At 34.2% G+C, this 15,737-nt stretch overlaps 1 protein-coding gene across 4 annotated transcripts in view; it reads left to right on the top strand.

Annotated features, from left to right (window-relative positions):
- The window catches only part of THADA (Thyroid adenoma-associated protein homolog), a 223,851-nt gene that overhangs the window by 204,301 nt on the left and 3,813 nt on the right, over nucleotides 1-15,737 (top strand). For all 4 annotated transcript variants that reach the window (XM_089092152.1, XM_089092155.1, XM_089092153.1 and 1 more), the window contains exons 22-25: nucleotides 488-598; nucleotides 3,161-3,346; nucleotides 6,284-7,049; nucleotides 14,266-14,570. In XM_089092152.1, coding sequence (XP_088948278.1) covers nucleotides 488-598; nucleotides 3,161-3,346; nucleotides 6,284-7,049; nucleotides 14,266-14,570 — 1,368 coding nt within the window. The remainder of the gene's footprint in view (nucleotides 1-487; nucleotides 599-3,160; nucleotides 3,347-6,283; nucleotides 7,050-14,265; nucleotides 14,571-15,737) is intronic.

Below are 15,737 nucleotides of genomic sequence, written 5' to 3' on the forward strand. Positions count from 1 at the left end.
GTCTTTTTGGTAAAGATATATTTAAGGGGGGTGCGAATAGTAGACACAGATGCCTTTGCCATCTAAAGAAATTATATTCATCCATTGTCAAAGCTGGCAGTGGCGCAATTTCGTCAAAATCCTGGAGGGGGGCAAAGGTGGAGACAATTTTTCCAAATCAAGTGAAAATAACAGTAAAAACTTAAAAATAAGTCATTTGGTACCATAAAGGTACTTTTTAGTACTATAAAAGTATTATGAAGGTAAATATGTACTAAAAAATACTGATCTGTTTCTGTTGATGCTTGAATTATGCAGGTTTATCTTAGCTTTGACAAGATTCTGGAAGAAACTAAATTTCAGCTGGGGGGACTAGGATCGGGGGGGGGGCAAACTAAGGTCTGGAAGGGGCAGTTACCCCCTGCTCCATAGCAAATTACGCTCCGTAAAGCTGGTCAATAAAAGGTACATTATCCTATTGATATTCAATGTAATTCATGTCTTTCAGACCATAGTGAAGGACGTGAACCAGAACTTGCATCCGAGCTTGTTCCCAATCCTTCTTCTGCTGAGTCGATTTCAACCTTCAGTAGCAATTTTTGAAAGTTCTGTGCTCAAAGTACGTTTTAACATTTTTTATTATTATTATTTTTATGTGATTTGTTGGTATTTTTCCAAATTAGAAAAAAATAGCTGCCTTGTTAGACTTTTCTTTAACTTATTGTTATTAATGTATAGATTTTAAAGACTTAAAGAAAGGATCTACCTTCAAATATGAACAACAACTTCTACCGTCCAATACAAATGAAAATAGGGATGGTGTTGTCTTGATAACATGTTTCAATGGTAATTGACTTGGAAAAAAAATGTAGAGTAAAGTTAGAGAATCAATTTAGAAAAATGGTCTTTTTTCTAATTTTTGAAAATCATAAATGCTGAATCGCTTTGAACACAGTTTTATCCAGGGTTTTTGCTCGAAATGGGGAGAGGGCGTATTTTCTTGCGTGGGGGGGGGGGGGTAAATAACTTCAAAATGATGACAAATGTGTATATATATACATTTTTGTTGCTTTTTTACGAATCAGACGAAAATTTTGGGGATACAGAGGGTTGGGGAATATTCAGCAAATTAAATTTCGAGGAGTGCTTTCCGATATTAGGCAACTAAAAATAATTTTTTTTTTACTTTCCGATAATTTCTTTACTATAGTTGCTTTTTCAACTTTCTTCCCTAAGACATCTTCTGATGCTTCCTCAGTTATTTTTCTAAAATTCTTGCATCCACTTTCTACATTTTCAAATTCTAAGCGTTTCAATTTCATATGCAACTGTTTCTCGCATCAACAACTCCCTAATAATATTTATATCGTCTCTTATAATATTTTTTTAATTAAAAAAATACTTTGATCTAGCAAATTATTTTAAAATGATCCATTAAACATCTCTCTATGATGCTCCTGTACCCCACAAACACTGGAGAAAAATGGAAAGAAAAATCAAAAAGATGCTTTCGATTCAGAATATTGTGCTTTCTGCCACTTTCCTTGTTTTTCAAGCTGATGGATTTTCCTTGTTGTTCAAGTCAAGGGACTGCAAGTTTCTTCCTCTATAGGGTTTTCAGACAAGGCCTTTCTAATGGTATACTTTGTAATTTGATCTGATACCATTTTTTGGAGTTTTGGGCTTTTTTTGTTGCTATGGGACGTGTTCGTTTCTTACTAGGTTGCAGCTACCGTTGCAGCCACGATATAGCGCCTTTGTTTTCATCAATTGACACGTTATTTATTTTCATTCAGTTCAAAAAACAAATATCTTGAAGAAACCTCATTACTAAAAAATCAACTGAATTGTGTGCAGTGGCTCAACTAGTTAAATTAGTAATATGAACTTAAAATTAGAAACAGAAGAAAGGGCAAAGTCAGATGAACCAGAAAAAGTATTTTCGACGTAATACTTTAACTTATGTATTTTTTTTTCCAAGACCACACTGCCTTTCTATGACGAACAAATAAACGTTCAAATGGGGATAAGTCTATTTATTACTCAGTGAGACAGTGTTTTCACTGTCTAATTAATGGACTTATCCCCATTTGAACCTTTATTTGTTCGAACCAGAAAAAAAAGAAAGAAAAATCGGATTGTAATTTTCACCAGCCATCTGCTCTCATCCTGCGTCACGACTAAGAAGTAATTTTATATCTGATTTAAATGAGGAATGCATCCCAGAACCCCACTGTTATCTGGAAGGCTATTCAAGAGGGTTACACACACATGGCGAGAACTATGGCCATACCTAATTTTATTCCTTTTTTCACACTAAAGCTTATATGCATTCCTAGTGTAATACGGATGATAATTAGAATTAGTAAAAAGATATATCACCGAAACAAAATGGTGCAAAATTATTCAAATATTGTTACACCAGCGTTACCAACTGGTGATCATGTTAGTGACACACATTTTGAACGCCGAAATAGCTATAAGAAGTAAGTAAATCACAAAAATTAGTGCGTTACCGTAAGATATGAATCGCTTTATTCTGAATTATCTGAATTCTTTTGTAATTAGAATAACAGCTACTTGGTCAAAAGGCGCATCCGTTTCAATGTAAGGTTGAATAATCATACTGTAAATATTCTTAATACAGACACCCGGAACAAATTGTGAAATCTTCGAAGTAAACCTAGGCGTCTCCCTATATTTAGTTATATAATAAATGTTTATTTGCTTGTTCCTTTTTTCTCAGGGATGATTATATTGCAGTAGCGGTAGTAGGATATCGTTAGAAGGCTCAATCCAACGTAAGTTAAAAGTTCTAGTGCTATTTTTAAGTAACAAAAGAGATTGTGCCACAGAAATTTACCGAACGCTGCTGCGTCGAGCCACAGATAACAGTTTAATTAAATCGGATTTACAGATCAAATTTTTTTAGAATATATGATTTCATAATCATCATTATTTAGAAAACATGTTATGGCATCAAGGACGTATCCTCAGGGGAGGGGGAGGATACAGAGTTTGAATCCCCCTCCCTTCCCCGACATTTTCGCCTGACTAGTTAAAAACTTAAATGTGTAAAACAAATTTTGATCCGTTCTTAAAAAAAATTGTACCCCCCCCCCCTCCCTCGAAAAAACCTGGATGTGCTCTTGTATAGCATTAATGTATTTTCTTTTTTTAGGAGTCTGCTTTTGTTCCTTATGTCATGGATTGTGCCTCATCTCCAGTCATGAAAGTTCGAAGTCTAGCTGCTAGGGTTCTGCCGGGTATTGTGGACATACGAAACCTGGATGAAACTCTGAAAACACTTTGTATTAGGTCTTTAGAACATAAAGGAATGAATCGACTTCATGGAATTCTTCTACAGGTATCCACTTTTAGCCCTAATTTGTTTTAATAAAAATAAATAATTGGCAAGTAATAAGTTAGGGTAGATAAAGTTAAAAAGATAAAGAAGATTGGAAACTTCCTTTTTTAACATTAAAATAAACCTCATCGACTTGGGCACTAATTGTTAATTAGACTAATAAATTCTAGAAGAGGGCGTTGAAAGTATGATTATTTTTTATGAAGAGTTAAAAAAATAAGTATTAATAATAATAATAATTAAATAATGTTGATAATTAATTTTTTAGGTAAAGGGCCTTTGTGGCTTGAACCTTAACTCAGTTTGTTGAGTCTGCTCATAGTGATATGGATAACTAAAAGAATAATAAAAAAAAAAACAAATAGTAATAAAAATATAAAAAAATAAATATAGAAAAAAATAAAGGTTTATGCTCCTTGAAGGCTACAATGTTTTGGTATTTTATTTTTCTAGATTAATTAATTTTTATAATTAAAAATCACTTTTTGGGGCAATGGGATTTGTGGCTTGAGACTCAACTCAGTTTGTTCAGTCCACTCATAGTCATATAGATAATTGAAAAACAATAAAAAAAAAATAATAATAAAGATTTATTTTTCCTGTACATTGCTTTCGTATGTTGTTTTTCTACGGATCCACGGTTTTAATGTTCCGACGTAAAACGTCAATTTTACTACCATTTGATAGCTGGGATTCAGATTTACCATCCATCGAATAATATTTTTGGAAATTGCTTCGTATTTTTTAGATTTGAAAATACGTTGAAAAGCTTTTTCAGAGAGGTCAAAATAGGAAATTTGCTTAATTTTTACACGACTTTAGATTGTTATCTAAGGAACAGTCTAAGTTGTATCATAATTCTGGATTGATGAATGTATAGATTTGAAACCAATAAATCCATTTATATATGTATCTTGTCCTTTCGTTGCAAGTTACATCTGTAGGCTTGTCGCAAAATACTTTATTTCGCAGAGAGCATTATGCTTAAGTTGTGTACTTCGCTTCGCTATATAGCTGAACGATAATAGTACCTCCTCGCAAGGCTGTACCCAGAGGGGGGGTTAGGGGGGGGGGGGTTGAATCCCCCCTCCCCAAAATTTTTGTCTGATTCGTGAAAACGTAACCAAAATGCACATAAAGAAATACTGTATGTGTTTTTTTAGTTTTTTTTGTGTAAATGCCCCCCCCCCGAAATTTTTTTTGAGTAAAACCCCCTCCGAAAAAAATCCTGGGTATGACTTTGCCTCTTCGTATTTTTCATATCTGTTTTTTTCTTATCACATAAGATATGTATTCTATGAAACTAAAAAACTAAAAGTCCAGATTTCCGTAAAGTTAATTGTTGACCTGTATATAAGCTATTGCTTCGGCTGTTTACAGTGCAAACAAAATAGTACGTTTTAGCAGTTTGGAGCAGAACGAAATTTGGGACGTCCCTGAGTATGGTGGGAAGAGGTCATAAGAAAGGAACTGACATTTAACATTTGGCGAATACCTTAGCACCTTGTCGGACTATTTTATTAAGATTTTTTTTTAAATTGTGAGAAAACATATGATTTAATCGCTAGATTTAGATTCAGGTCTGATTCTCTAGATTTAGATTCAGGTCTGATTTGTTTTTAAGATCTTATCCCTTTCGGGGCTATGACGAAAGAAAGGTTAAGAGGGCTAGGCAATGTTTTACGGATGAAGGATGGCGGACCATTTCTTGGAGCCGAAACACAGCTTTTCTGCGAAACTCCTTTCTTTCTATGACAGCAGTGTAATAATAGCCATATACACACGGCTACACGCCACAGGGATGTACGCGGAACGCGCTAGCAGGGAATGGCCATTCAAAGATAACAAAGAGTAGATTTACTTCTTAAAAATTACGCGTGGATCAGGGATCAGGCACTCCTTTTCCAAGTTTCTCCTTTCACCCGATTTTGACGGGTGTCGATGACGATTTTGATGGCGGACTGTCAAAAAACGTGCATGTTGGTCATCCAGCTTAGGGCTATAACGAAAGAAAGGTTAAGATGGCTAGGCGATGTCTTACGGACGAAGGATGACGGACTGTCAAAGAACGTGCGTGTTGGTCATCCAGCTTAGGGCTATAACGACAGAAAGGTTAAGAGGGCTAGGCAATGTTTTAAGGATGAAGGATGACGGACTGTCAAAGAACTTGCGTGTTGGTCATCCAGCTTAGGGCTATAACAAAAGAAAGGCTAAGATGGGTAGGCGATGTTTTACGGACGAAGGATGACGGATTGTCAAGGAACGTGCGTGTTGGTCATGCAGGTTAGGGCTATAAAGACAGAAAGGTTAAGCGGGCTAGGCAATGTTTTACGGATGAAGGATGACGGACTGTCAAAGAACGTGCGGGTTGGTCATCCAGCTTAGGGCTATAACGAATGAAAGGTTAAGATGGCCAGGCGATGTTTTACGGACGAAGGATGACGGATTGTCAAAGAACGTGTGTGTTGGTCATCCAGCTTAGGGCTATAACGACAGAAAGGTTAAGAGGGCTAGGCAATGTTTTACGGATGAAGGATGACGGACTGTCAAAGAACGTGCATGCTGGTCATCCAGCTTAGGGCTATAACAAAAGAAAGGTTAAGATGGCTAGGCGATGTTTTACGGATGAAAGATGACGGATTTCCAAATAACGTGCGTTTTGGTCATCCAGCTGGGGTAAAATTTAAGGCGAGTCATCCTTGAATTTAGTAGAAGAGATCATAAGAAAAGACTTAAAGAAAATTTAAACGTTATGGGAGGGGTAAAGAGTGAAGCTTTGATTAGATTGGGATGAAAGAGGAGCGCGCACAGCAATGTTGACCGGAAGCGGCCTGGTGCTCCAGCTTTTAGTAGTATAATAGTAGCAGTTGATTTTCATTTAAATATTGAAAGTATTTTGTCAAAACACGTTCTTGAAATTGTGTTTCCTTTTTTTAGATTCACTCCGTTCTCAGTTTGGTTTCTCTTAGTGAGGATGAAGTTGTCGAGAAATATCAATTTTTCAGCCACTGGCTTTCCAAGTGCCTGTGCCTTTTGAATCCAGAAGTACCAGCAGATGTGTCTTTAATAGCATTGAAAATCCTTAAAGAACATACCCATCTTCTTCCTAATTATAGAAATATTATACTTTCAAGAACACTCGCTTTGGTACAAGATAAAAACAGTCGTCCTTCTTTACAAGTCTTGCAGTCACAATGCATTTGCCTCTTCTTTCAAATTGTTCTTCAACAGACTGTCATCTTAGAAAAAATGGCGGCAATTTTTGACTTGGAAGCCCTTTTTAGAATTCATTTTGACAGTACATATGAAGTCCGTAGATCATTTCTTGATAATTTAGTATGTCACCTTAAAAAGGAGCTAATCCCATCTAGTGGTCTTGAGCTTATCAGGCGTTTATCTTCAAAACTGCTTATGGAAGATGATGAAATAGTGCTTGCTAAAGGGATTGAGGCTTTGTCTCTTAGTGGGTATATACCCGAAGACAAAGAATTCGAAAATTTGCGACGGATTTATAGTTGCAGTATCAATGAAGAACTGAAAGCGTGTATTATCAATATTTTTGGAGTAACGTTAGAACTGTTCTGCGCAAATATTGACCTTGTATTTGAAGGAATAAAATTTGGAAATTCGCTGCTTCTGAAGAAAGCTGCAATGAAAAAATTGGGAAGTCACAAAACAATCCTAGAAGAGTTATTTACTAACGGTCAGTGTTTTTTGTTGTTTTTTTTTTCCTTTTTATATTTGTAACATTTTGGTGAAAGGTTAGAACTTATATTAAAGCAGCTAATTTTGAATTAATATTGAGTGGAAATTAACCCATAAGAATTCAAACTAACCAAAATTATCATGTGTGTTAGAAGGGATTTTTGAGGAGGAAAAATAGGGATTTTCATTGGTATTTTTTGCTAAAGGTAAGTGAAAGACCGTTTTTCATTTTTACCTTTTGTAATATTTTGTGATGAAAGTTTTAGACATAATTAACTAATGCAAAATTAGCTATTTCTGAGTTAATTTCGATCAGAATTTAACCCATATTAGAATTCAAATGGATATTAAGATTAATTTTTCAAGAGAGAAAATAGAGATTTTTGTTTCAGTAATATTTAATGGTGAAATGGAAAATGTATAACTTAAAGTTTATATATATATATATATATATATATATATATATATATATATATATATATATATATATATATATATATATATATATATATATATATATATATATATATATATATATATATATATATATATATATATATATATATATATATATATATATATATATAATGATTAAAGTGTAGCAAAAGAACAAGTCATTGCGGAGTTTACCTTTATAAAGAAAATCTATGCTTACAGTAATATGACTTAATAAATAATAGCCTACAAATTGAATAGACTAGAAATGGTTCTGGTAAGGTGTATTGCCGAAAAATAGATATCTGATCATATTCAGATGTAAAAAATAAACACATCAGTTTGAAAGTTACTGTTTTATATAATTATGGAACATGAGTTGTATCAGAGATGTCAGCTGGTAGAATATTTGTGGTTTGATCTACCCGAAGATGTTGACAGATACTTTATTTCTTAGGCGCTTTTAAAAAATTCGAAAGCCAAAATTTATTAAGACTGTGTCTTTACCAAAACAAAAAGATCCTTTCCCCTCTCTGATTTTATTTAAAAAAAAACGATAGGTAGATGTCTCCAAATATTTGGAAAAGTTTGCCGAAAATATCTGGCAAACTTTTCTTGGTAATAAAAAGTAACACTAATATCCCTGTTAAATTTTTTGATTCGGGTTTCTTTTAATTCCACCGGGAATGAATTATTTTTATCGCGCTTAAGTAATATAATAATAATATTAATTTATTAGAAACTCGCTTACAACAACACGAAAAAGAAAACCGGAGCACAGAAAGAAAAATTAAATACAAAATAACCTGAAATATATATGAGGCTTATTTTTAAACTACACTACTGTAAATAGGACTTTATTTGAATTCTTCTTCATCTCTATTTATATTTATTCTCATATAAATAATTTCATTCGAATGATCTCTCTAAAACTTTAATATAATCTCTAAAAAAAGGTAGTTTTAAGAAATAACAATAGCATTCAACATCCCAATTCACTTATTTGAGATAGAGTGTCCAAAGCTTCCTTGTCTCTATCATTATTAGAAATAATAATGATTTATTACGAACCCGCTTTCAACAACACGAAAATAAAACTGGAGCACTGAAAAAAAAATTAACACAAAATTACACTGAGATATATTACACAGAGACACCGTTAATATAATTCCAACCCCAAGGAGGAATGTCAACAGCAAGGACACTTTACGCTGCTTTTCTATCGATTGTTTTTCTAATTCAGAGATAAAAACAGGTTCATCGGCATGGTTTTATCCAGGGTTGCCACCCAGGTAGAAAAAAATCCTAGATTTTAGTGATTTTTTGGATGATTTAGTGATTTTCTTGAATAATCTAGTGATTTATGTGCTGATTAGTGATTTTTTTGTTTAGGCAATATAAAACATCACTAGGTCTGGCAACCCTGGTTTTACCCAAAACAAACTACAGGTATTTACACAGGTATGGACGAATACGGATTTTATCTGGATTTGTAAGCCAATGCCATACTGGGGAATTGCAGTAGATACTCGGGAGTGCAACAGCTGAGAATAAGCAAGCCAAAATATGTTTATTAAATTTAAACTTAATTGCTACCAATTTTGCGCAACTTAAACCTACACCAAATATCTTCCTTCGTGTCTTTACACTAATTTTGACGGAATACGATAAACCTTTTTTGGAACATGACCAACTGACGTTGTGACCAAGTGTTGGGTTGGTATTTCTGATTGAAAGTGAAACTTTCGGGTATTCTATAACTTTTTTATTTTTTTTTTGAAAAATGACTGCATTGAATGCCTTTCTGCCTATCGATGGATAAGGAGGCATCTTTTATTTATTCGAAGCAGAATACTGCCGGTCGGAAAAATGAATTTGAAATGACAGAAAACAAAATCTAAAGTTTATATTTGCGACCTATCACAAAATTATTAGCAGATAAAAATTTTAAATGCATGTAGAAGAAAATCCTTGGCATGAAGATCCAACAAATGGAAAAAATGTGGATGGATACTGTTCTAAAGAGGGTTGTCGAAAATTTATCAGTAAGCTCTAAAAAAATTTTATCATTTTATGGTAACCTATAAGCCTGTCAATCAAGATTGAAAAAATATATTGGAATTATACAGAAAAATAAGATATTAAAGGGAAAGTTGTAAAAAAAATTCATAATTTGGCGATATCCATGGACTGAAAATAAAAAGTTGATGTTTGGCAGTACTTGAAAAAAAAAATGTTAACCTCAATCAAACTTGAGAAAAAAAAGAATGTTTTTCGAATTAAATAGGAAACATAATAAATTACATGGAAAATTTCTAAATTGTCTACCAAATTAACAAGTTAATCATTTACCTTTGAATTCAAAATTATAAAAAAAAATTAACAGGGAATCCAGGCAGAAATGCAAGGTGGAGGCCTTCGAGCCTATTTCTAGGTAAGGAAAATAATGTTTCTAGGTCAGAAAGTTAATGCAAAATAAGTTCCTACCGTAATCCTATGCTCTTAAAGGGAATACCTATCTGTTTCTTTCTTGAAGGCGTGGTAAAGGCATTTAGGGTGCTGTTACAGTAAGATATAACTTGATGCTGCATCTATGTACAAATCTCTTAGACTTTTGACCTCTTTAAAATAACTAAGCTATTCAGCTTTCAGCCGAAAACATTCTCTCCATGGGTAGAGTTAATTTAAAAGTGACCTCATTCACCTATGCAATATGGTAATATCATGAAGCAAAATACACACGATTCCAAACTAAAAAAAAGTTTCAGGGGATAGAATATCATACAGATATAAATTATACAGGGGCTTAAATTATTATTTTAAATTTTTGAACGCTTTTACTCCCCAATAATTCACTACAATAGTGTCAGTGCAGTTGCACATAGGGCCGAGTGTTCGGAGCCATTGTGTATATTAGTGACCCCCTGGTAACACTACAGAAACTTCACTTGGCTATATTTTTTCTACATCTTAGTTGGCTTTTTAAAATCTTTCAACATTGGACTAGGGATAGAGTTATCAAATTTTCTATTTATATTATATATTTATATTTTTATATTTTATAAAAATATAATTTGGTACTTGTAAATTAGCTGGCACCCACGCGATATAATGTATACGGAAGATGCTTGAGAAACTAGTCAAACGGGTTTTTTCAAAAGCGAATAGGATTGCAAAGCGTGGTTTGTCATTGCGTTTACAATATTTAAACTTTTATTTAAAAAGTTTTGTGGTTTTAGGGGGGAAGGTACCTAGGCTACCTTTTTCTTATCTAGGTTACCGTATTTGATATATGCTATGTTTTAACCCCCACCCCGCTAATGTGCAATTATATAGCCCAAATTTATTTCTAAGCTATTATATTTTCATCAAATTTTGTTTTATTTCTTTGGCATCAACCAAACTTGACTTCTTGCGTGGGTTCCAGCTAATTGACAAGTACCTATCATTTTATATTTTCAATATGTTTATATATATTTATATTATTATATTATCTATTTATATTTTCCATTCATATCGATTTTTCTGTGTGCAAATTTTATTGGACCCAACCGTCTAGGACCAAAAGAAAAGCAGGTCGCCCCCGAATGGGGCGATCAAAATATTAAAGAAATGGGTAATTCCTGAGAGAGTGTAAAGAGGAAGGCTTTCAATAGATTGAGATGGAAAATGAGGGTGCGCTACTATATTGGTCTCAGGCGGTTTGATGCTGCAGGGAGTTGTTAGTTGAAGTAGTAAATTTCTGGGAACGGAAACTTTCCAGCTCATTAATTTCTTCTGCTAGCATTGTTTATTGTGATATAGCCCATGTCTCTTGTATATTCGGATATGGACCCCCTTTGCTCCCCAATAAAATGCTGGAGCTACGCCCCTTCTGCTAGCTCAACGAAAAAGCTAGTTTCATAAAGCCCTAGATTTTTCTTTGTCTTCCCTCCTAGATTCCTTCACAGAGATCCGATTGAGCACAGACACTTCAACTTTTCAATTAGCTTTATCAAACACCGGTGCAAAATTTGTAAGACTGAAAGTGAAAGGGATATGAAAATTCAGATACTTCTTAATAATTAATCTAAGTGTAATTATTAATAGTATTGCATTATTATTTACAGTCGTATTTACAGTCGATATTATTTACAGTCGTGATAGTCGAGTGTGGGTAAACATACAAGCGAATACAAACTACTCTATAAGGTGAATGATCGAAAACCGCTGACTGCTGCTAGTGCCTTACGGTAGGAATTACTCTTCTAAAATCACAATGAGTAAAAAAAAAGAATCTGTAACATCATTTTGTCATAAATGCATTCGGGGAATTGTTTATTTTGGCTTTTATAATTTCAATTTGGTGCCAAAGATAGAATATAACTAATAAAAAGAAAAGAGAGACTTTATATTCAGAGGTATACTAGCCGATACTTTAAAGAAAGACATGTAAAGAGCATGGGTTCAAAGTTTTCGTTTCTTCGAAGCGTTCTGGGGCTCATATCGGTTTTAATCAATTAGCATATTTAAAAATGAATCTATCTTTTTTTCAATCAATCAATCAAACTATTATCAAAATAAAACAAAAAAACAGTTCATACTTCTGGCCCAACAAAAGGCTGTATGGCCTGTACACGAAGTGTGAACAACAGCACAACTAAATCAACACATAAAAAAATTAATTAAAACACTCAAACGAAAAGATGTCGCCCACCATTCAAAACCAACGGAAACCAAGCCAGGAAAGATGCTGCGCATAAGGAATATTTGTTATCCTTTGTACTATATTTAACTCGGTTTCAGCCCAGTTGATTTATGCTTTGCATGACAAAACGCTACCCGGGGTTAATCCCAGCTGGGTGGTAGGTTTCCTTCTTTTTCTTTTAAATAAAGAAAAAGAACCTGAAACATCGATTCGATGCCCTATGCACCATTAATGTTTCTGGAGTATATTTACCCTATCTTGTTATTCTTGTACTATTTTGAGCTTTTTCTGTGTGTTAACGGGGAGGGGGTCCTCTTTTTAAGTTCTTTGGGGGTGGCTCTGGTTCCCAAGCTGCTCGTAGTTTTGGCGTATGGTGAGGAGTAAATAAACGGATTTTTAGGGACTGACTAACAGTTTTAGTAGCTGCTTTTGAATGAGACTTGTATAACGTCATACTTCGCTTGTAGTTGAAAAAAGGGCAAATACTTTGATTAGTCGATTTATTTTATCAGTATAATTTATCCAATTTTGGAGCTCATCCAGTACAAAAATCTCGCTTTTTTAGCTGAATGGTTCCATACCCTTCAACCCCTCGTTTGTAGAATTTATGTTTTTGCTTATTGTCGAATTACGGTTAAATAGTATCATTATTAAATAGAAAAATTAGTTCAATCATTAAATTAGCAGATGGAATATGGAAAAAAAGAATATGAAGTAAGAACATGTTTTGATGTGCTAAACGAATACTAAACCATTAAAGGAAATTCTGTATCATCCATTCCTATTAATTTTTAGGCTGAAGCTAGCTAATTAATTTTACGGATTAAAACACATTATGTTTCATTGTACTTCACTATTTGTTTTGTACTCTCCAATTGTGCCACCTAATTAGCTTTGAGTTTGTATTAATACTCACTAAAAACACCCTTCTACCCCCTATGGACATCCTTCTCTCCTCTGGATGCATCCAACTAACCTGTTTTTACGGGGTAGTATAATATTTTTAGAGTGGAGCCGGAAAATACGTTGTAAGATGTAGTTTATGGACATAGAAGAAAGGGCTTTTCTTCTGCTTTGTTAATTTTTACTTCAAAAGTTCAGTTTTTTGTGTTTTTTCTCTTTTTCTTCAATTTTGAGCACTACGGACGACTCGGCAGAAGTCTGGGCCACAATGTCCCTTTTTGTCTTTTCGTTTCTTTTTCCAACTGGCGGAAAATCGCCCTCATTTTCTTAATTTTTTTCATTTATTTTTTTTTATTTTTCGGTTTTTGTCAAACAAAGGTAGTAAGATGCTTTAAAAACACCTACTACATCTAAAAACATCATACTACCCTTAAAAACATCCTACTTCACTCTAAAGACATCCTACTACCGCTAAAAACATCTTACAGTCCTCTAAAAATATCCTACATCCCACTAAAGACATCCTTTTCTCCCCTAAACATATCCTACACCCCATTAAAGACGTTCTTCTCTCCCCTAAAAATATCCTACACCCCACTAAAGACGTCCTTCTCTCCCCTAAAAATGTCCTACACCCCACTAAAGACGTCCTTCTCTCCCCTAAAAATATCCTTCGCCCCACTAAAGACGTCCTTCTCTCCCCTAAAAATATCCTACACCCCACTAAAGACGTCCTTCTCTCCCATAAAAATATCCCATTAACCTCTTTTAGAGGATAGTAAAGTGTTTTACTACCCTGTAAAAACACCGTACTGCCCTCTTAAAACATCCCACTATCCTCCAAAGACATCCTACTTTCCTATGGAAACATCGTAATACACTCTAAAAGAATCTTACTGTCCTATTCTTTGAGGGTATTAGGATGTTTTGGAGGGTAGTTGGATGATTTTAAAGGCTAGTAGGATGTTTTACTACCATCTAAAAACATCCTAGTACCCTCTAAAAACATCCTACTAACCACTAAAAATCCTCACCACCTTATAAAAACATCTTACTACCCTATTTCGAATTTTGATGATGAGGTAGGCTATCATTATTTTAAAGAAACTAAAACTTGTTTTAAATTGACCGCTATTATTTTATATCTTCCAACTTTATTTGTTCCATGCATGAACTCTTTTTATTTTAGATATATATAAAAGGCTTTGGCTTATATTAATGCACGGCCTCGAAGATGATGAAGAAGTTATCGCTTTGACTGCGGCCCGATTAGTAACACCTTTTTTGAAAAACATGGGTTCTCTTACCCTCAAAAATGACAGAAGAGGAGATTGTCTGCGTATCTGTGCTGATAGCGTTACAACGATCAATCCTCATTGGTGCATTGAGGCTGTTGTTCAATTTCTAAAGGCAGAAGGAAGAAAAGACACCTTGCAGATGATTGAAGAATCCTGTAGAGTTGTTGATGAAGTTGAACATGAAGAAGCATACTTTGTGAGTAATCCTAGATTGGATTTTTAGGCTGTAGGCTGACGATAGGAAAAAGAATAAAGAGTCTAATTATTTGATCAATTTTAGACGGTGAAATGTAGAAAATGTAGTCATGTTTGTTTAAGTCATGATGTTTACGTCATGGTGTTTAAGTCATGGTAAGTCGTTTTTTTTAAGTCATGGTGTTTGACCGTTTTGTGTTGGTAAGTCATGTTTGTTTAAGTCATGGTGTTTGAGTCATGGTAAGTCGTTTTGTTTAAGCCATGGTGTTTAAGTCATGGTAAGTCGTTTTGTTTAAGTCATGATGTTTAAGTCATGGTAGGTCTTTTTGTTTAAGTCATGGTGTTTGACCGTTGTTATAGTTATGGTAGTGCTCAGGTATGGTTCTGGAGCGTAAACACTCTGAAAGACGGAGGAGGATTTATTAGATGTTTTCCAGAGGAATTATCTGCAGATTGTTTTGGGTATCCGTCTGACTGACCGTAGTTCAAAAAGTAAGCTGTTTGAAAAACTTGGTTCTATCCCTCTTTCTAGGGATATAGTGAGAGAAAGGCTGAGATGGCTCAGACATGCTCTGCGGATGAAGGATGGCAGATCGTCAAAAATTTCTCTTGTCAGACAATCATCTAGGGCCAAACGAAAAGCAAGTCGTCCCCAAATGGGTTTGGAGGATGTCCTAAGGAAAAATTTAAGGAGAATTGGAATTTCCTGGGAGGTTGTAAAGAGGGAGGCTTTGAAATAATTGGGATGGAAGAGAAGCGTGCATAGCTATGTTAGCATCTGGCAGATTGGGGCTGCAATGAGTTGTTTTTAGCACTAGTGGTTGGGAGTTTTATCCTAACTATTACGTTTTTACATTTATTTAACTTTTTCATTTATTTTACTCATTTATGTTACAGAAGACAGATTCTAGATATAAAGCCGAAATATTCGATTAAGTTTTCAACATTTCACTGTCTTTAAAATACCTCATTGAATTATAATTTTTATTGTTTGTATAATGGAAAGGCAGCGCAGACGTTTTTGTTATAAGCGGAGGATAACTTTTTGTCACTGCTTATTATTTGCGTTTCAAGGCACAGAAAGATTTTCATTGAAAGCGAAAATTTTTTAACTTAAACGTTTTTCAATGTTTTTTTTCAACGTCAGATTTTGCTATCATTTGATAGC

The sequence above is a fragment of the Artemia sp. Qi Xiang Cuo genome, chromosome 7, assembly GCF_049724085.1.
Source record: "Artemia sp. Qi Xiang Cuo chromosome 7, ASM4972408v1, whole genome shotgun sequence".
NCBI lineage: Eukaryota > Metazoa > Arthropoda > Branchiopoda > Anostraca > Artemiidae > Artemia > Artemia sp. Qi Xiang Cuo.